The sequence below is a fragment of the Brugia malayi genome (genome assembly GCF_000002995.4).
Source record: "Brugia malayi strain FR3 genome assembly, contig: Bm_v4_Chr2_contig_001, whole genome shotgun sequence".
Lineage (NCBI taxonomy): Eukaryota > Metazoa > Nematoda > Chromadorea > Rhabditida > Onchocercidae > Brugia > Brugia malayi.
The window spans coordinates 10,629,377-10,652,005 of NW_025062476.1; the positions used below are offsets into that span (position 1 = coordinate 10,629,377).

At 31.3% G+C, this 22,629-nt stretch overlaps 4 protein-coding genes across 4 annotated transcripts; 2 read left to right on the top strand and 2 right to left on the bottom strand.

Moving 5' to 3' along the window:
* Nucleotides 1-1,468: 1,468 nt before the first annotated feature.
* Bma-vgln-1 (KH domain containing protein) lies at nt 1,469-11,139 on the bottom strand (the record flags this gene model as incomplete). Its single annotated transcript, XM_001892771.2, has 21 exons — nt 1,469-1,654; nt 2,062-2,205; nt 2,528-2,670; nt 2,790-2,952; nt 3,195-3,410; nt 3,613-3,749; nt 4,101-4,236; nt 4,496-4,714; nt 5,189-5,326; nt 5,622-5,780; nt 6,021-6,167; nt 6,409-6,627; nt 6,779-6,997; nt 7,273-7,412; nt 7,768-7,972; nt 8,226-8,486; nt 8,837-9,082; nt 9,507-9,664; nt 9,751-10,021; nt 10,422-10,645; nt 11,076-11,139. The coding sequence occupies 21 exons, from the start codon at nt 11,137-11,139 to the stop codon at nt 1,469-1,471; spliced, it is 3,795 nt and encodes a 1,264-aa protein (XP_001892806.1).
* Nucleotides 11,140-15,574: 4,435 nt separating this feature from the next.
* On the top strand, nt 15,575-16,423 carry Bm18573 (Uncharacterized protein; the record flags this gene model as incomplete). Its single annotated transcript, XM_001892770.1, has 1 exon — nt 15,575-16,423. One exon carries the CDS (start codon nt 15,575-15,577, stop codon nt 16,421-16,423), a length of 849 nt encoding a protein of 282 aa, XP_001892805.1.
* Nucleotides 16,424-17,524: 1,101 nt separating this feature from the next.
* Nucleotides 17,525-19,504, top strand: Bm2085 (Uncharacterized protein; the record flags this gene model as incomplete). Its single annotated transcript, XM_043079184.1, has 6 exons — nt 17,525-17,733; nt 17,924-18,098; nt 18,243-18,352; nt 18,549-18,654; nt 18,977-19,101; nt 19,273-19,504. 6 exons carry the CDS (start codon nt 17,525-17,527, stop codon nt 19,502-19,504), a joined length of 957 nt encoding a protein of 318 aa, XP_042935118.1.
* A 2,628-nt stretch (nt 19,505-22,132) lies between these two features.
* Bm11081 (Transmembrane amino acid transporter protein) lies at nt 22,133-22,465 on the bottom strand (the record flags this gene model as incomplete). Its single annotated transcript, XM_043079185.1, has 2 exons — nt 22,133-22,219; nt 22,403-22,465. The coding sequence occupies 2 exons, from the start codon at nt 22,463-22,465 to the stop codon at nt 22,133-22,135; spliced, it is 150 nt and encodes a 49-aa protein (XP_042935119.1).
* Nucleotides 22,466-22,629: the final 164 nt, after the last annotated feature.

Genomic DNA, 22,629 nt, shown 5'->3' on the forward strand with positions numbered 1-22,629 from the left:
ACCCATAAAATGTTTAATAGTAATACTAGTAATGATAATGGTGAAAATAATAATACCAGAAAAAAAAATAACAATGATAACAATAATAATAATTTGGTAATAATATGATATATAATAATTTAGTAATAATTTAATAAGAACATAAAAAATAAAAAAAATAGCAATAATAATAATGATAACAATGATAATAGTAATGATAATAGCAATGATAATAACAATAATAATATTAATGATAATGATAGCAATGATAATAATAATAATAATAATTCTTGATAATAATAAATAAATAGAAAGCGAAAAGCCAACTAAAAACAACCATAAATTAAAAGAAGTAATCCTCGAAAATTCTGAAATAGATTTTGAAAATTCGTTAAAAAAAGTAAACAATGAATCCCCGAAAATGAGCAATCCTATAATTCAAAAACAAGGAAAAAAAAAATAAGATTCGCAACAATAAAGGGAATATTACAACACAAGCAGTTATCGTAAGGCACTGTTCCATATTAATTTCATTGAGTACAACAACCATCTTATGAAAATGTCTGCCAACTCTAGATAAAGTATTTTCGGTTACAATTTGAAAAATAAAACTTCAAAATCAACAAAGTTTACTAATGTTGATTGAGTCAAAAAACTAAGTTTTAATTTCCGCATGAGGAAGAGAACGTTACCTTACCACAAGCGAAGACAACACTCTATGAAACAACTGCAAAGTGATAATTTTGTGTCAAAATGAAAACACTGCAATAAATTCGATCTGCTGAACTTTGAGTTTTCCAAATGTATTCAAAGTTGGATCATCATAATCTTTTGTAATATAATGAAAAAGTTGAAATCGGTCCAGAAGTATTGCAATTCCTGTAGCATCTTAGAGCGTACTAAGCATTCGAATTAAGCATTGATTCGAAATGATATAAACGTAGTTAATAAAGGAACTGAATTGAACTAATAACTTTATATAACTAGATGCGTGCTGGATGCAACCTCAGGACCAAATCAAGCTTACTAAAAAAGAAATAATAGGCAAATTAAAAATCACTGTAACATTAATTATAACTGAGCATACCTGCACAATAAAAATTGATAAATCGTAAAGGCACAACGAGGGAAGGATTATGCTTCATTTTTTTCCAAAAAATTTAGGAGTATAGAAAAGGGAGAGAGAAAAAGACAATATATGGTCTACAACCACAAGTTGAAACTTGAAAAAAAAAAACCATGTTTTTAACTGAAAAAACTTTCAAACCATTGAAAATTAATTAAGGCTTTGAGAAGTATGATAGAATGAAGTTAAGAAAAGAATAAGATTTGGACTGTGCAAAACAAACAAGAATCGGAATGAGATAGTATACACATAATATTGTTGCTGTTTCATTGCCATTGTTATCATCATCTTTGTATATGAAGGATGGTAGTACTCTATTATTATTAATATTGTGATTCATTGATTTAATTTTCATTTTAAGCCTTAAAAGCGGCGTATTCCGCTCCAAACACCAGCAGCTGCAGCTGTCGCTTGCGTAGTACCCATTGTTGGAAACTGTTCTTCGGATTGCATATCTAGCTGCCATGGTGCTCCTTTAATTTCCACCTCAACACGAGGCGGCGGTGGTGGTTGCTCCATGACACGTGGAGGCATATACTGGCGACGTTCCTTAAATTGAATCATATGAAATTATAATGTTAAAAACTGAATCCTTCTTATTTACAAAAAATCTGACAACAGGTATTGATGTTCGTATTTATTCCACTGATCTAAACTTAGCATGAAATCAACAACGAATGTTGTTGACAAGAGATCGCGCTAATATGGTTCCTCACCTATGTCATTATGACGAATTTGAAAAAAAAAGTATTCTTGAAATCTATATTTCTGCACGATAAAATCTTAGCTTCACATTATAATATCAGATTAAATTTCAGCTTACTAAAAAAAAAAATGAAAAAAAAAAAATTTCATGATTTGACAAATTAGTTGTGTTTGCTGCTATTTAGTAGCTCACGCTAAAAACAAAAAACGCAATATTCAACAATTTTTCATAAAACTGAAATCTGAAAAACCTGCAAAAATTCTTCTTCTTCTCGACGCAGTTGCTCAATACAATCGTATACCGCATCTTCATCTTTGCCTGCAATCACAACCAAATTCGGATCTGGATCGGTGCTCCTTGGCAAACGAATTTCCACTTTAAACTCATCCATCACCTGAATCATCTCATTAATATATCTTTGTGGAAAAAATTTCCTTTTAAATAAGCTTTATAACAAACCAGTTTGTTTAAAAGTTCCACATTTCCTAATGGTTTGAAAAATTATCTAATATTTGGTAAAATAACAATCAAAAGAAACCAAAATTACTGTGGTTACTTTTAACTCTCAAGGATTTTCGTATTATAAGCTTAATAAAAGCTTATAATACGAAAATGCTGTAGTTTTTCTTCGACATCTTTAAAAACCAATAATTTTTTTACAAACAGTTCTGGACTTTTGTACTTTGAACACAAACATTTTCAGCTCATATCATTACCTTTTTCAGATTACGACCTTTCTGGCCTATTAAACGAGGATGGAAAGTGGCATCAAGAAAAATTTCTTGAGTAAAAAGAGATTGTACTTCACCAATCATCGCTTCCATCTCTTCTTTACATGCATTACAGTTTGCCTCATAGCCTAAAATTAACAGTATTTGAAATCCGCTAAAACTTTTTTCTCAGCCTGAACTTTAAATTTTAAAACACACTTTTTTCAAAAATGGAGCCAGAAATAAATTACTGATTGAGAGAAATTACCAGTAAGAGTAATTGTGTCCGGTGGATCGTTGCCGGATCGAGGAAAAGCAATTAAAACATCATGTTTAGCACGCAATTCGTTTACAACTTTGCCACGTGGACCAATAAGACGAACATGGTACTCTGACGGGACATCAAATGTAAGCTTGAAGGAGCGCAAACGCTAAAATTTAAAAAAGTTGCTCAAAATCTGAGAATCATCAAGATGCGAAATACCCAAAGCGCCGAAAAAAAAAATTATATGCATGAAAATCATCTATTTAAAAAAATTTTCGGATAAATTAAAATGTTTATTTCCGCACCTTCACACTGGATGAGAGAAACTAACTTTCACGAATCTTAATCTTATGTACAACAGAGAAATGATTAATAAAAAATAATTAAATAGTAAGAAATAAATAGTACCCGAATTTCCGCTGCTTCTTCAAATTCACCAACACGCTTCAAAATATCAGCCACGGCAGATTCGACATTGTCGGCTGTTCCAGTTACCACTATTTCATCTAAATGTGTATCTTCTGGTGGTATAGAAATATTGACATCATGTGCTTGCATTAAAGAACGTATTGTTTCACCACTTCTACCGATGAGAAAACGATGATGTTCGAATGCAACGTTCACCTAAATTCGTATTATACCCAGCATGGCTATAAAAAAAAAGAACATTAAAACAATAAAATGATTATGAAAACTTGAAAACTGAAATATTATCATCCTCCTCATAAGCAATAAATTATTAATTATATGATGGGCAAGATCAAAAGCGATATGCCTAATATTAACCGAAACTTTCAGAAGTAAATAATATAGCCCTAAAACTGACTGTTTTGGTGACAGGTATTAAAGCTTTAAGCGCTTCAGCGGCTTCTTTACAGCGTGTATCGCGTCCACTAATAGTGATAGTATCAAGTAGTGATGGTCCATCATCCATATTTTTTTCATTTTCATTTTGGGCGTTTTCTATAAAAAAAAAAAGAAAAAAAAAAATTATCAAAAGGATAAACAGAATGTAATAAAAGGAGTGAAATCAAATAAAGCTATTTTTTGCCAAAATAAACATAACTCGCAGAAGAACGATTTAGTGATTAGTAATAAAAATAACTCTCAGCTTTTACCATAAAAAACTTAAGTTGCGGACTGGTTTAGGACCAACCGCAAGCTAATACCCATGATAATGCTTTTTCATAAGTTTTTTTTTTCGCGCATTTCACAAAATAAATTAATCCTTTTGAGAACAGTGAATTTAAGATTAAATAAGCAAATTCAGTATGAAAATGAATTAAAACTTCACAAAAAAATCTGTGACGCTACCTCGAAGTCTTCGATCCGGAAATTTAATTTGAACATTATACTTCAACTGAAGCTCTTGGATTTTCTGCCCACGATTTGAAAGCAGTGTACGATGGTATTCACCTGGGATCTCGACCTTCAAAGATATCTGTGACTCCTGCAACGAAAGGAAAATTACTACACAATATCAAGCTTAAATAATTATTAAGATTTAGTAGGGCTACAAAAAAAAAAATGAATGGATAGAGGTAATAGATGAGTCACCGCACAATTTTAAGACAAAATGCAGAACATACAAGGAAAGGAAAACAAGATCTCCTCGAAAACAGGACACACTCAATCGATTTTATGCAGCACAATAAATACAGTTTTAACGATCTTTCTGTTACGAAATATTTAATGGAGCTTCAACTAACCAAGTCTTCTACAATTTCTTCAATCCTAGCTTTTGCGCACTCCACACATTGTTTACTTCCTTTTAGTGTCACCCTGCTATCATTTGTACCAGCACGAGGAAATGAAATGATTACTCCGCCATTCTGATCCTGGATTTCACGTAGTACTGCGGCACCGCGAATAACAAAATGCCGATGATGTTTGGGGTCAACCTCCATTTTGGCTTCAATATTTTCATTCTGGAAGAAACTTTCAATAAAAACTTCCCGATAATCTTTTGAAATGAAATATAATGAAAATTAATTTCTAGAATTTATTAATATAACACAATGAAATTTCTGACATGTTAACCTTAGTTGTCTTACGCAGTGGGACATATAAGAAATATAAAGTAGTTTCAAGCATTAGAATTAATACATTGCCAAACGTCTGTTGAATAAAACTGGACAATTTGGAACGCCCACAATCAAACCACCTGGTGAATTTAGAGCTGTTTAACATGGTTGATATTATTATCTTATTGAAATAATTGTAGTCCGTCCAACTTGCATCAAATCCATTATCCTCGGGTGCTACAATTCCTACTCGAAAATAAGAAATTTGTTTCACAGTAATGCAATTCATTACTGTAAATTCATTGAACTAAAATTATTTTTTCATCACAAAAACGAAAATGTGTATCGAACAAAATATAGGAAGAAAAAGCCTCTTACCAGTTCCGTTATCATAGCTGCAAGCTGTTTCTTCACTTCTGTCACATCTTCTCTTTTTCCAACAAGATGAATAATATCTTTATCGGTGTCAGTATCGCGTGGAAATAATATACGAACGTCTGGATACATTTCACGGATCTAAACACGACATCATTATTAATTCATAACGATTTTCATATAATACTAATAATCTTGTACTGATAGCTCTCAACTCAATAATTTCCAAAATTGCAATTATGCATTTTCATTTATACAAACAGTTATTGTTAGATTATCGAATCATCTGCTGATTTATCCAATAAGATTAACTGCATTGTTGAGATGTTAAAATAGAAACAGAATTTATTTAGAGATAAGAGTACTACTGTAGAGAACGTAAATTTAGTCATTCTTGTGTACAAACTTATTATTGCAATCGCATTTGAAACGAAACCTTTTTGATTCGTGAACCACCTCTTCCAATGATAAATCTATGGAATTCGGGCTTTGCTGAGACGGAATCTTCAAAACTCGAAAGTTCTCGATCTTTTGCTAAAGCCATCAGCATTTTTTCGGCACAGGCAACATCATCCTTAGGACCACGAATGCTGACCTACAATAAGAAATAGAGAATACTTGTAAATAAAAGTGAATCACTATAAGGTAGCTCCAAGCTACTACAAAGACAAGTTTATATGAAAAGGTTCGAGTTTAGTCTATCGGAATTAAACAAGCATTAAAAAATTTCATGTTCTCCACATGAAAAACATGCAAGTTCCAGGAAATGTCATCAAAATTTAGTATACGATAAAAAGACAAAAAATTGTAAAGCGCAAAATAATGGTATGAAAACCTTATCCGAAGTAATCTTTTCTGGTGGAAATTTGATATGTACACCACCACATTCATCCTGTATGTTAAGTATAAGTCGACGACCTCCACCAAGAAGACGAGAATGAATTTTTTGAGGAATATTTACTTCCACTGTTATAATATTAGCCTCAAATAATATTATGAATTAATTTATCTATATAATTCTTTTATTAACCAACGATTAAAAGAACAATTATTTGGATCTCTTTCATTTTTTGAGTTTCATTCGAAACTTTGACTTATAACTAACGACTAACCGAAAATAAATTTGAACGCATCATTAGAAAAACTGATTACTGCAGTCCTAAGTATACACTCAATGTAAAGAATGTAAAACACAATCAAATTTTAATTATATCCAACCTTACCAATTCGTTTTGAATTTTGGTTAATTGTTCAACAGCTTTTTCCACATTTGCTTTCTTTCCCGTAACTGTAATTTTATCTTCGCCGCTTTCACCACCGGGCAAGTCGATTCTTGTTTGAGTTTCTTCACGGATTTTCCTAATGTTAGCACCACCCTTACCGATGATATGTTTGTGAAATTCTTTGAAAATAGGAACTGTCATTTGGAAATTACTTTCCAGCTAAAATATAACAAACTTCACTTTCCCCATTCTAAAAAATCATGATCGTTAGAAAAAACTGGATCTAAATTAGGACTTAAAATAATTACAACATTCAAAATAATGGAAGAAAAAAGTGACAGAAATCCAATTAGGATTAAATAATACTTACTAGCTCCTTGTTCATCGCAGTCAACTGCTTGTAAGCTTTATCAACTTCAACTCTGTCACCCCTCAGGTTAACAATGTCTGACTTTTTTCCAGGATCTGGAAATGAGAAAATAACCGATGGAAACTGTTCACGAAGTTTCTGCACAGTTTCACCTTTGGCACCAATTAATTGTTTATGAAAACGTTGTTCAATAAGTATGTCGCGAGTTTTTTCGTTCTCCTGGAAAAAGGAATGAAAGTTGCTAGAAATATCGCATTAACCACAACTACAGAAAGTAAAGATTATTTATGAAATTCTAAAATCCCATGAGCCATAAATATAGTTTCTCTCTTCGCTGTAATCGATATATTCTTTATAACAGCATTACTTTCCTTTGTATATTATCGGTTTCAATGAGTAGGAAATAAGCATAGCTATCATATATTCAAAAATATAAAATCAATTTATCAGTCGGAAATGACATTCAGAATACAAAATAAAGCTGTCAAACATACGATTCTCTTGACGATTTCGGCTATTTCTTCGATTGCTTTCTTCACACCTTTCTTATTACCTTCGACTTTAATTTCATCCGAATTTGTTTGTTCATTCGGAATAGTTATCTGGACCCCAGTTTCATCCTTGATTTTGGAAACTGAAGTAAAATGTTTAATAATCAAAAAATTTTTCCAGAAAAGTGAAAAAAGAGGAAATATCAATATTCTAGAGTATAAAATTTAAATAATCTTCATGTTCATCAAAGTTCCAAAATAATGAAAAAAATTCCCATCTTTACGTAGAAGCACTGAATATATTGTAAAAAGTTTGCAGTTTAATCAAATGTCAGCGAACAAGAGATAATGAATAATTTGACTATGATTTGAACTGACCATGAAGCTACCATGTGGAATGGACATGATACAAACATTAAGATATTTCGTGTCATTTCAGTGTGCGTTAACTCTTAGGCAAAAAAATAAATGAGAGGAATCAAGAGAAAAAAGACCAACTCAGAGCTCCTCCTCTTCCAATAACATGACGATGAAGTGATGGGCTGACTCTGATGGTTTCTGAAGACATTTCTTCGGTCAGACGCTTGATTTCGCAAAGTAAGGACATATGCGCCTTCTTTACTTCTTCCGGTGCACCTTCCAAATAAATTAAACCATCCTGTTCAAATCCAATTTGAACTTTATCCTTGTTTGGAACTAAAGTCTGAAAAGTCGAAAATAAAATAACGAAATATAAGTTTTATTCAAATCTAACGAGATTTCTCAATTCCTCAAATTCTAGACATATAAACTGATTCGAAAGGCATAAAAAAGCTTTCTGTTCTCTAAAATCTTGTTCATATTTACAGTTGTCAAAAAATAAACTACTAATGAAGAAAAAAATAATATGTAAAAAAATCTTCGAGAACAACTGAATGAAATACGTGAACTGGTAACATATTAATTGAAAATGATACCTCTAGAGTCATTCCTTTTGGACCGATGAGAAATTTGTGCATCCACGATTCACAAGTGATCTCTGCCGTGATAACACTACTTGCTTTAGCATAAACCATTGCCAATGCTTCGCCTAATTTTGCTGGATCACCACGTAAAGTTATAGTGTCGGAGTCTTCCTCTTCTGGAGGCACTTCGACACTTACACCTGTTAACTTCAGTATTTCAGCTAGCCCACGTCTCTGCGGTCCAATAATATAACGATGTTGCGCGCGTGCTACCTGAAGCTAATGAAGTAAACATTTTCCAGCTAGATTATCACAATATTCAACTCGGAAAACGTCGCAAAATAAAAACAAATCTTAATGCGCTGCAGTTAAATACATCAACAAAACTTTAAAATAGCTGAAAAACATAACATATAGTTAGCTGGCTAATTTATACTAGAACAAATTTAGATTCAGAAATTAGAAAGTAAAACTAAAGAACACAAATTTCGCCTGATATTGAGAAAGATAGAATCCCAATTTCTAGTATGAATATATAATTTTCTTTGAAGTACTGCATCCCCTAATGATGAAATGATCAAAGGTCTAGTAAGGAAAAAAAAAAAAAACCTGAAAGTAGTTACCTCACATGTTACTGGTTTCGCTATTGTTTTCATGTTCTCATATATTTGGCGAACAGCCGCAGCGGCACAATGAACACCCTCCTTCTCACCAGTAATGACAATTACTTCACTTGATGCAGTTGGTGGTGGGATATTAATTTTGGCACCTGTTTTAGAAGCTAATTCATCAATCGTTTCATTGAATGGCCCACGGATAAACGGATAATAGACGCGTGGTATCATTAAATGTTCCTGCGCTAACTTCGACTAAAAAAAATTTTTTTTTTCCAAAATATTTCTGAAAGTGGAGAAAAAATATAGTAAAACTACCAATAAAATATAATGATTTATGCACGTATGAAGCTGCAAGTCTCGATACACTTAATGTCAAAGTAATTCTATGCTTAATAGTTGTAACGATTTCTTACAGTTATCTAAGGCCAGCGTTAATGCAGCAAAATCATAATGATGGAAATGATAACAATAAGAATAATGACAAGAATAGTAGTAATAGTAGAAATGGTAATAATAACAATAATAATGATTAATAATGAAATTTATTAGTATTAAATAACAATTAGAAAAAAAATTTTTTTTTAATTTTATTATTATTAATATAAATTAATAGCAACAATAATCAAACAATAAATAATAATGATAACAAAAATAAATAATTAGCGTCAAATCTTACCTGTTTATCGCTTACGAGTTGAATTTCATGCACTGCTTTTTCGATACCGTCACGTGGACCAATTATTTTGATGATATCACTCGGTGAATCACGGCCTGGTACCATTATCCGACAATCCGTATCTTGCTCCAGTTGTCGCAACTTGATACCTTCTCTCCCTAGAGCAAAAAGAATAAAAATTAATTAATAAATACTCAAATAAAACGAGTAATACTACTAATTAACAAAGCTATTTCGAACACACCAATTAAAACACGATGGTGTTCTTTCGGTATTGCAATTTCACGAGCCGCCTGGGTCTTTAGCCTGCGTGCAATATGTGAGCGTGCTTCTTCAACCCGTTGACGCTTCCCAGTGATTAGAAGTGTTAAAGAATGATCTTTAGCTTCACAAATTTCAATCTGTGTACCAGTGGCTATAGCTATTTCGTTACATTTTTGCTGTTCTTCATTAGTATTGCCGAAATTTTTACTACCAGTTCTTGAAGCACGTTCATCGCCAGAGAGATGGTAAACCTGTAAAACATCTAAATTGTAACTTTTATGAAAACCAAACAATATCTTAATCTGGAATACGTAGAACACCGGTTATTTTCATATAGAGAGGGCAAGGGTTACCGCAATAAACTATATCGCAAGGTCTCAGAAAGCAACACATTGTGTTTTTCCACTTTATTTGCAACTAGTAACATGCATTTCATTTTTGCAATAACAACTATTGCTATTTCCACGACGCAATTTGATAATAAGACATATCAGTATATGTTTTATAAGTAAAAAAGAAAAAAAAAACACAATGAAACTTTTTCTTTCAATATTCCCTCCCCCCCTCCCTTGTATCCTACCCAATTTAAATTCAGAAGACATGAAATGGGACAAGGGAATGATATGTATTATCACAAAAACAAGAAACTACCTGTGTAGTTCTCTCAGAACGAACAGCGGGAGGTTTATTCCATACACCACCAAGTAACTGTGAAGCACATGCATTTGGTTTGTCCGGTAGTTCCGGAAAATCCGTGCTGTAATCAAGAACACTGACACCCGTTTCGGAATAATTTATTCCACTTGCCCCTGCAGTACTACCATTCTGCAACACTGTGTGATGACGTTCAGCACCTGGCGCCAGATTTAGTGATCCTAAAAATTCTAAATAGAGAACTGAAAACTGTGAAATTAGAAAAGTAATTATTATTACTAAAACAATAAATCAGACTGTCGATAATGAAAGTAGTCCAAATTATTGGCATTAATGCTCTCCAACGCACCTAGATTGTTCTGGTTTCCATAAGTATAGTAGAACTAAACTACACAACTAAATTACAGTCCTGCATTGATATCTGCTTGGGCTTCTCAAAACCAATTCTGTCATATAAAACAACAGAATTTTTAAGGATATTGTCAATCAACAAAATCAATTGTGAACAATAAGTAACATGTTACTGCTTTTCAGAGAAATTCTACAAACGACAGCACAAAATAAGAGTGTTAAACAAGAAAGAAAATGCTAATAAATCCAAAAAATAAAGAATCATTAAAGTCAATCAACCCCAATAAAAAAAATACCAACCTTCATTCGCTATATCAGATGTTTCAATGGATTTTTCTTGCTCATAATTTACAACCTTTTCCATGTTTCATGCGAAAAATTTTCACTGTATTGTTCCGGCTCGTTATTCAACAGCGATCGGCTCGCGTATTCCGCTGGGCTAGTTCGGGTTCGTTTTTCAGTACTGTAGTGTTACAGTTACTAATCTAATTGCTTTAATTACTTTATAACGACGATAAGAATGAAAAGGTGTGACAGAACAGAGTCGTAGGATCACAAACACTTTGAGAATGGAAAACGAATATGACAAGAATTCTATTTTCGTATGTCTTATTACTGGTATGGCAAATCGTTCTGTTCGATGGCATCCAAAATGTTTAATTTATTTACCTTAGTCGGACTGATTTCTTTAAAACCTTTACCTATTGCCACAAAACCTGAATGTGCAGAAAATTCCCCAAACTGAGAATTGTGATAGTTTTTTTTTTTTTTTTGGAAAGATGAATCTACTGACAAGAATCAAACTTTAAAATATGCATCAAAGTTAATAATTATGATTTATTCTATTTCAATAAATATTTCCGTAATCTTTTACAACCTCTGGTTTCTAACGGTGTTGTTTTTGCTTCAATGCAATTACTATACATAATAGAGACGATTTTTTGAAGCAAGCGAAAAAGGAATGCAGCAAAAGATAGAAACAAAAAAAAAAAAAAAAACCAATCACTGCCTCTGACACATCAAAGATGAAACTTTAAAAAAATTGATCAAAGATGAAACTTTAAAAAAATTGATAAAACTCGAAAGGAAAATCTGATGCAAGCGATATGCCTTTTTGCCATTTCATAAGACATAAAATATTCAAAATCCAGAACAAATTTTAAAAAAATAAAAAATAAAGAAACCTACCAAACTGCTTAAGGAAGGCCTTTGAGTAGCACCTGATAAGAAGATGCAACCCAAAACTGTAAATGTATTTCTTTTACCTGTAAATCATTCGATAGGCTAGATTGCATTTAAAGTTGCACCAGACAAAAATAACGATCGAAGATTTTACTTTATAATGATTGGAGTGAATGATTATAATTCCATGCTTTAATGATCAGACTAGAAGGAGACAAAAGGTAAGACCTCACCTATCCTAAACAATCAGTACGATAATCAATACAAATCTCATTAGTGATAAGGTTGATATAGCAATAATTACAATGCTCTCTTCATTCCGTTCTATTATTTATATAAAAAACCAATTTAAATTTCTAAAACATTTTCTTCTTAGTTAACTAATATTCAGTAAAGTTGTTTTCCTAGTTTATATAAGATTTTCCAAAAACAGATGACCACTCTTGAAAGATTTCATGAAAAGAAGCATAAATTATATTCGTACATTAAAGAACCGAAGGTTTATCCTTTTATTATTCTGTAAATGAATGTAATTCACCAAGAACTGAGAAGAAAAAAAAAGACTAAACATCAGTTCTGGTAGAATTGAGCTGTTGACATGAAAAAAGAAGGGAGAATTATTCTATCAGAAATGCTCAACATACATTGCACAGCTAAATGAAACTCTAACATTTGACCTCCTCTAACCACTAAACGAGCAAGCACACCACCAACTAAACTTCGAGACAAACAGTTCCCGCGGCAAAGAAGGAGATTAAAATTAACGCAGCCTATTGAGCATCATTACAGTGCAGTTTTTGGGTGACTTTGACAATACTTACGTCCCTCTGATGACAATAAATTGATGAAGGGAAGTGAGCATTGTTGATACTGTCTGATACCATCTTATTAAATGTAAACATTGACGGTAATCCGATTGCATGAAATAATTGATATTTTGAGAGAAAGGGAGAGAGAGACAGAGAGGGAGAGATGAAGAAGAATTGAAAAGATTGATAACGATTGTTAAGAATGATAAAAACGACGACTAAATTTGTCCTTGCAGTTTTTATATTATTTACGCTTATATTAATATTTTACACTTTTAATTACAGATTACTCTTATCCTTACATTCCATTTTGAGTTATCATAGAGAAAAGATGAAATAAATACATTATTATGGTTACTCAAAAATATATGAATATATGAATGTAAATATATGAATGTAAAAATGATCAAAATGCAACAAAAATGTATTAGAAACGTATTAATCATTATTATTCATTTCCACTTTTTTAAAAATTTTTTTTGAAAGAATGATTTGAAAAGAGGAAACGAATTACCAACTCAACAATACAATAAAGTAAAGGTTAATAGAGCACACAGTGTACGATGATAAGAAATGATCAATGATTTATTCTGTAAACGATCCGTCACCATACTGCAATAGATGACGTGTCACACGAATCGGCACTTTTCCATCATCGTCTATAGCATGCCATTCTTCGCAGAACATAAAACAACGAACGAATGGGTTAAATTAAACGAGCATTTCTTGGATTCTATCTTTGCAATGATGTAACCCCCCCCCCCCCCCCCCCACCCTCCCCCTCTCCCCCTAATTTCTGATTTGTCGCATGGATTGGATTGACTGATTGATTGATTGTGGACAGGTCAGGTCATTCATACTACCATTATCTTTGTTATTATTATCATTAATACTGCCATTATCTGTTATCAGGTGCAATTATTATAATTTACTTTTTCTCATCCTTTTCAAGTGTTAAAGAGGTGACAACCAATATGTGATCAGCACAACTATAATCTATCAAATACAAAGAGATACTGTTATCCAAGGTAGACGAACATTATCAATACCTTTTTAATATACTCACCTGATTTCCGGAACCAGAATTTTCAGCAAAAAGGAATCCAGTATTTACGAAGGTTAATACTGCTTGCTGTTCATAGCTGCGTCATTTGCACAGTCCATTAGATGTTTTCTGTGGGACAATTCGGATTCTTAGACAGAACATACGAGTTAGTAATAAAAGAAAAAAAAAAATTTTTTTTTTTTTCAGGATATATATGAATTCATCTGCAATTGCTTCAACAAGAAATCTAAACCAGACATTTCATAAATTATTCTGATCCTAATCATCTTCAGACTTTCCCCAATGTACTTTAATTGATTTGGTGCATAACTCCATCTCTTTGATAATCGTCATTCCTTCATTTAGCAACCATTTATTTGATTTGAAATGTTAAATTCCTGCATTTTTTCATATTTATTTTTCCATCCATTTCTGCTCTAACATCACAAATCATTTAACAAAAGTGATTAAATTAAAACAAATCTTTTCATCGTTACTTCCATGCAATCATGATTAGTGAATATATATTTCTGTACAGATTGATTTGATACCTCTTTTCCAATTATATCATTTATGATAAACTATCGACGAATTCCTCGTTTATTTATTAAAATTGTGGTGAATATATTATTTTTGATATAAGTAAATAAAAATCTTTTTTTCTTTGCCTTGTTTGCTCTTTCCTAATTTAGTATTTTAGATATATGGAGGAGACAGACATGTCTGATCGTTATTTTCAAAGTTCTCTAAAAATACATCCTTTTCCATTTAATCAGAATAACAAAGAATGTCTTAGAGTCTTAGATAACACAGACGCAGTAGTTATCTATTCAAGGAGTACTTAAGTATACGAAATGAATTATTGCTCAATCATTTGTTTTATCATAGAAGCATTCTGTTGTGATTATCTTTGCTATAAACAAAATCTGTAATCTGTGTGACAATATACTAAACAATTCATACAGTTTAAGTTATATGAGTAAGATACGATAGTTAGTTATCCGTATGTCTGCATACGTAAACATTTGTGTTGTGCACCACATTCTCATCAGAAGACAATAACGATAACAATCACGTACACGTTGCAGTCATCTGCAAACGCATGCACTAATACTTTTTGTACTGCGTATGGAATAGAAAGGAAAGAAAAGTAGTGAAATAACGCAGAAGAATTCACTTAAGTCACTTCAACCATTATACGTTCATGTTCATTTACAGCGTCAAAATGACAACATGGTAATGGCAACATGATGTCGACGTGATGACAACGTAATGATGTCAACCTTCTCAACCATTCCTGACAAATAATTCGTTACAACTAATTCAATGCCTTATCTAATTTTTATGGCTGCGTTAAATTCTTCATCATTTCTGAAAAATGCACGTTTCACGTTCTTGAGCTAATATTTAGTGTTGATGACTTAAATGTGAAATGTGCTGAGTTGAGAGTTTAATTAATTCCTGTTCCACTCATTTTGATCTCATTTCCTCCTCCTTCTTACGCAACAAAAATTTTCTTATTTCCTATATTTTACACTGTAATTTTGATTAAGAAATAAGATTGAATGAGAAAGGGAGAGAGTGAGACAGAGTGTTAGTTGCAAGGTACTGTGATTTTATATTGTAATGTTTTATCTTATTTAATAATTATCGTGATATTGTTGATGCTAATATTTTCTTTGTTATGCAGATCATCTCTCTATATCAGCATGCTACAGCAATTATATAATTTCTCCTTTTTTTTTATAGTTTCGATAAGCAATATGGTGGAAATATTTCGAAGTGACATTGATGTACAACATTCATTATTTTCGGTTTTGTTATCCGTAATAGTAATCAATATAGCATATATATTACGTTTCGAAAAGTGGAAACTTGAGTATATAGCGTTCTTGCTATCGATTCCAATATCGGTGTTAATTTGTGGTTGGCGTGCACGTTGGAATGCAATACAAGCATCTTTTCTTGGGGGCATTTTTACATTATCTCTACTCTGTGCCTATTCAACAAATAATTTGTATTTATCAATATTCGCTTGGTATTTCGCATGTATGGCGGTATTTCACTACGGCGAATTTCTGGTGACAGCGTTAACAAACCGACCAGATTTGAACTTTTCATCCTATCTTCTTGATCATTCTCTCGCATATTGGGCAGCTGCTTTGATAAGCTGGGTGGAATATGCAGTGGAAGTACATTTCTTACCACATTTAAAAAATGTTGCCGTTAGTTATGTTGGATTAATATTAATTATATTTGGTGAAATTTTACGGAAACTTGCAATGATTCATGCAAACGGTGGATTCACACATATGATTGCAATCAAGAAGTGTCCAAAGCATAAATTGATCACTAGTGGTGTGTATGGTTTCGTACGACATCCAGGATATCTCGGTTGGTTAGTTTGGTGTTTGGGCACTCAGGTAATGCTATGCAATCCTGTATGTTTGATCCTTTATTTGCTAGTTGGGTGGAATTTCTTCAACGAAAGAATATATTGGGAAGAACGTTATCTGACTTCCTTCTTTGGTACAGAATATATTCAGTATCAAAGAAACGTACCGCTTGGAATACCGTTTATTAAAGGATACGAATCACAGTCATCGAGATAGCATCTTGTTTGATTTTATTTGTTACTGTAATCTCAACTTTACCTCATAGAATTAACACTTGTAATAGTTAAATTGACAGTTGCATATTTAATGGAGATTCTCTTTGTTCTTCATGTTCTTCTGATGGCGCAAACAGTGGCAAACATTGATTCTGTATGAAAAAAGCTTTTCGGATGTTAGCTATATGAATATTGCTATTGGTTTAGAGCGTTTGGTTAGCTATTTGCTATATTTCTACAAACTACACTTTCTTACAAAATCCTAGACTTTTGATTATAGTTCTTTTTTCGAAGTCAATACAAATAAAGTTGTTAACATATAGCAAAAAAAAAAACTTTCTTAATGAGCTGTTAAATACTTGTTACCGTTTAAAGGAATTACAGGCGTTGTTTGTTGAAAATTTGTTAGTGTTATACGATTATACTCTTTTCATTTGGAAGTTTATACTTATGGACTAATAATTGTAATAATAAGTCATTTTCGGTGTGATCTCAGTTTTTTGTCTGTAAATTTCAATACCAAACATTTTAACATAAACTACTGAGTATTAAAGTTGTTAAAGTAAGCTTAAGGGATGAACTTATAAGTGACTTTAATTAGTTTTTACTGACAGCATTGAATATGTGTTGGTAATGCTGTTTTGCTGCTTTACTGGGTAAGTTTTTTATGCATCATTTTATTATGCTTATCCTAAGTTGTAGTACTGCATGTTATTTTACGCCTACAATGATTAATATTGATCACAAGTTTTGATAGTTTGTGCCATGCACATTCCAGAATTTAATTCGGTCTTCTTTTTTTTTTTTTTTTTTTTTTTTTTTTGATGCTGGTAACATTTTGCTGTTAGGTTTGAAAAATTAATTCAAATTAAAAGTTTTTGTTTGCTTAGTTGTTATGCAGGATGCTCAGTTAAATTTTTTGGTTGTTGAAATACTATTGATAGTATTTTCAGCAAACTTCTTTCAAACATTCAAAGATTTAGCGTTGTCATGTTTTGTAATTTTGTTTGCTGTAGAAATATATGAATTAGTGTTTAGCGAGTGTAGATGATACGTCTTTCTATATGCATAGTGTTGTAATTATCACATAATAAAATTCAAGATGAATAAACAGAATCCATCAATCGATTATGAAGATTTGGAATCAGAATTTGACTATGCAAATGATGCTGGAAGCAGTGTTGATAGAAGAAAAAGTTATCGAATACAGGATGATCAATTATGGAAGAAACCACGATTTGGAGAAGTTGCATTGCCAGATCGAAAGAAAGCAAGAGGCATATTTGATCAAGAACAGTCCTGTTTTGAGAGGTACTATTTGCTTTTCAGGAGTTTTTATCAAGAACGAGGTGGAAAAAAATGAGAGCAAAGAAGATTGAATAACAAATAATTCCATTTTTTTTTTGTCTAATGTTTAAATATATAAAGGTATAATTGTGCATTCTGTCACTCTAATATTGATGCTATTTTGGGAAACGTGTAATTTCTCACTAGTTTTCAGACGAAAACAACGTCTAATGACTCTAGACGTGTACACGCGACATAAAGAACTTATAAATCAGTATTACCTCTGTTATCCAGGTGCAACAGCAAGATTACAGCGAGATACATCCAGAGATCGCACCGATTATGATGTCCTGAAAGACAATCACAGATTTCTCTGGGATGATGATGAGGTTTCACATAAAATATATTTACTTTTTTTGCAGTATAGATGCAGTTCTAGGAAACAATTATTGATTAAACCATAATAAGGGTATGGTGAGCGATTATACTCTTTATCATCATTTTATGTTTGGGTATATCCAGTTCTTTTTTAGTTAATGAAAGCAGCGGAGAAGTCGTGGGAAGCCCGTTTAGCCAAACGTTATTATGACAAACTTTTCAAAGAATACTGTATTGCTGATCTTTCGCAATACAAAAAGAATAGGTAACCATGTTAAGACATATTTCAGCACTGGAATTCTGAAATGAATTTTAACATCCATATTCCTATAACGAATCTATCCTCTGCGAAAAAAAATTAGGACTGGATTTCAACTTTTAAATAATTTATGTTGTTTACTACTTCTTTGTTGCTAAATTGTATTCCTTGCTACTTCTGATTTTTGACTTTTGAATTTCAGAATAGCTATGAGATGGCGAACTGAAAGAGAAGTCAGATCAGGGAAGGGTCAGTTTGAATGTGGCAATAAAAGGTGCAAAGAAAAAGACTACCTTACTAGTTGGGAAGTATGTCTTGTGAAACTTTTCATAATGTGAACCAAATTTATATTTCAGCTAATATCTTTTTATTATGTTTTGGCAGTGCAAAGAAAAAGACGATCTTACTAGTTGGGAGTAGTTTGTGAAACATAATGGTGCTGATTAAATTTTAATATAGTTAAATCCACATAACTTCAAATGAAACAAATGAAAATGTATTTTAAAAAAAATGTTTAGAAAATAAATTCACTATTTTGAACTGTATTAAAATATGAGGCTGTTTAGAAATTAAATAAAGTGAAGTTTTGAATGAACCGCTTTATTTCCGGTTAATTTTGCGTACTTGGAGAATAGCATTAAGAAAAATGCTCTTGTCAAGTTGCGGTTGTGTCCTGAATGTTCAAAAATGCTCAATTATCATTCTCAGAAAAAGAAGCCAGAAAAGAAAGATAAACATAGACACAGAAAGAGATTGCAAGTTTTTCAGAATTCTTAATATTGAACATTCATCAAAATATAATTCTGTGATATCTGCAATTTCTTAAAATTCTAAATATTCGAGTTTATATTTAACTTACATTTCATTTGTTGATTTATTGTTTGGTCATTTGCTTGACATTGATTTCACGAATGACTATTATTCAGGCCACATGCTAGGAGTCAGAAAAGCGAAGAAACTGCGGAGCAAACAAACACTTCAGAAGTCCAGCAGCCAGCAGTTTCTGAAGAAACGTTTAAAGAAGTAGAACAGAATATTGACGAAAAACTGGAAAAGGATAATTTAATGGAAATCTGGAGGAAATCACCGGAAGACACTGATCCAGAAAAAATTGCTGAACGAGAACTTGATGATTTCTTGGATGACTTGTTATTGTAATTGGTGAGCTTATATATTTGTATATATTTAATGGATTTCTTATCAAGAAGTCAACTAGAGAAGCTGAATTTAATGAAATACTGATGCTATTTTAGCGGTAGTTAGGCAGTATTTTGATTTCAAATATTTTAATAAATTCGGTTGTTTGTAAAGGCTTACACTAGAACATTTATCTGAAAATAGTGCTTTAAAAAGGAGTGGACAGATCCACGTTATTTTAGAGGCGAAAGTAAACTTCAATTTCCAGCCACTTTTTGCATGCTTTGGTTAGTTCTATAATTAAAAAAACAGGGTCGTTACTATATTAGTTAAGTATAAAACGAAACAGTATTTTTAAATTTCAACAAGGTAAACGTATGGAATAAATAAAACTAAAATAAATGGCTTGTTATAAGTATGCCTGACTTAGTTATGATCAGGACGAGGACGCGGCTTTCTAAAATGTTCTTTGAGAGTCTAATTGAAGATATTCAACTTATGTTTCCTTTTTTTTTCTTTTTTTTTTGAAAAGGTGAAATTAAATCTCTACGACTTTCTACTCTAAATTCTACTACCATAATTATTACGGTTAAATCGTTTTTTTTGTTACCCTATTACCTCTCTCCAGCTCCATGTTCAGTTTAAGTCACATACCATCTAATTTCATCGTCCATTAGAATTCATCCCGAACATGCTATTTTCTCAAAAATTAAAAAAATTCAATCTATGATGTCATACTTTGTTCAACATCCGATGTTTATTATTTCTTACAATTTTAGTTGTTTATGATGGACAAAAAAATTTCAATTCAGAAGCAAAATTTTTTCATAGATTCGATTTGTCCAATAGATATGGCGAATATGAAAGTCTTAATATGAAGTTCTGAAAATGATAAATGATGTGTGAAATATACAGTGATAATTGAACTGATTGACAGAATTAAAGTGAACAAAGAATGAAAAATTTTGATGGCAAATTTCAACTGATTTCAAAGTCTGTGTAATTTCTGCAGTGCCACAGTTTGAATAGTGTGTCTTAATTTTCTTAATGCTAAAGTAAGTTTGCGGTAGTTTCTTGTTTAAGGAGTTTCTTATCATTAATGTAAAGCTTATGCAAACATTTGTTTAACTGACAGAAATAATGAAGTAAGTTTGTTTGCATATGTGCAAGCTTGCACACATGCACGCACGCAACGCATACTTGCACACACACTACATCTATAACTTTTCATTTTGGAAAATCTTTAAATTTTAAATGATAAAATGAAACTATATATAAATATATACCCCATTAAGACGAAACGATCTAACATAAATGGAGATTTATGGACGAAGTCACTTGACGTTCACGTACGTGTTCAAAGTTTAATTTAAGCAGATGATTGAAATAAAAGAAAAAATAAAATAAAATAAAGCAAATAAGAAATAAGTTTGATTCATTGACAATATGTACTTGTTATGCTGTCATTTGTGAAAAAAAGAAAAGAGTTATTAAATTTTTGCTGTAATTATGACAAGAGATTTATCGTACTGATAATCTTATTGATATTATAACAGTATTTGTTGTTTAGCAAAAAATCAATTTCTAATCAGATCTTTGAATCAAAATGAAGACTTTTTAGATTTTAAATGGTATTTTAGAAAAAATGAGACGACAGAAACGATGGATTTTTCTAATGAAATACATATCGTTGTTAGAGAATATATTGATAATATCTTGAAAGAGATTGCATGATAAAATCTTCAGATGTCCTTCATACATTATTATTTCTGCTTTAATCGATGATACTAATATCGAATCACTGAAATACTTAATATTTGATTGATTTCAATTGTAAATTAAAATATGTGTTGTAACAAGTTGGATTATTTAGTATATTAACCATAGGAATTTTCATTATTTCGTTTCGTTATGAGTAGAATTAGACTAAATCTGTAATTCGAACTTTTTATGTTGAATTGATTCATCGAGTTACACGCCTACGAATTACGTCATATTCCCGATACGTGTAACGATTGACTTAAAATTAATTGACGTATTTTTTTTTTTTTTTTTAGTGAAAACGAAAAGCTATTTTACATTATTGATCGTTATGCACTTATATTTTCATCACTGTTGAATTGAATGTTTCCTTAATTTGAATAATACTGGAATAAAGTGACATTCTATTTGACTAACTTTATGAATTGTGCCATTAAAATTTGCTGAAATAATTTTTTGTTTACCATTTAAATGGACAATATATTATGGTAACTTCTATTATTCATTTCTGTTTTTACATGATAATTTGAAGTGCGATAAATGCTTAAAAACAAATTATGCGTTAAGTATAGCTGACATCTCGTATTTGAAATATTTGTTTAATTCATAGGATTAAAGTTGAAATCTTTAAAAGAAATAATACTTTTCATATACCAGACTATTGAAATCATTTTAGCTGAACGAAAATAAACAAAATATTAGGATAAGACAAATTTGAAACCTTTTATTGCTAGCTTAATAAGTAACTTATTTTAGCTTATCATTAATTATGAGATTTAAATGCGCCTCGCTCAACATATTACAATTAGCTACCAAGCATTTCAATTTTTTCATTCTTATTTATGCACATCAAAATGAGTGCGATAAACTGAATTTAAAAAGTTTGTATTAGTGGCGGTGTCGCCTTTCATTAAGATTCACATCGTTAGGCAAAATGATTGGTACACTTTGCGCACATTCATCTTTCATCGGATGCTATAAAATACAAATATTTTACATGCATAACATTTTAGCATTTATAAAATTTCTTCCAAACTTTATAATAAATCAATAATTTTATTATAAAATTGTTGTATCTTTTGCTTCAGTAAATTTTGTTCAAATTTTATTTTTCATACAATTTACAGAGAATAATAATGATAAAATCATTTAACTAACCGTTTTAACATAAAAATAAGCAATAATAATAAGAACGAAGAGATAAGCAATAGCAAGAAGCATTAACCACCGCTTCCAGTCAAATAGTCATGAAATGAATTTATTCAAACGATTACTTCTTTCGCTTTTATTGAATTTCTAATTGCTTTACACCATTATTCCATTACGTACGTACGTGTATATATATCTTATTTCATTTCCGTTTATATTGTTATTTACCTTTTCCT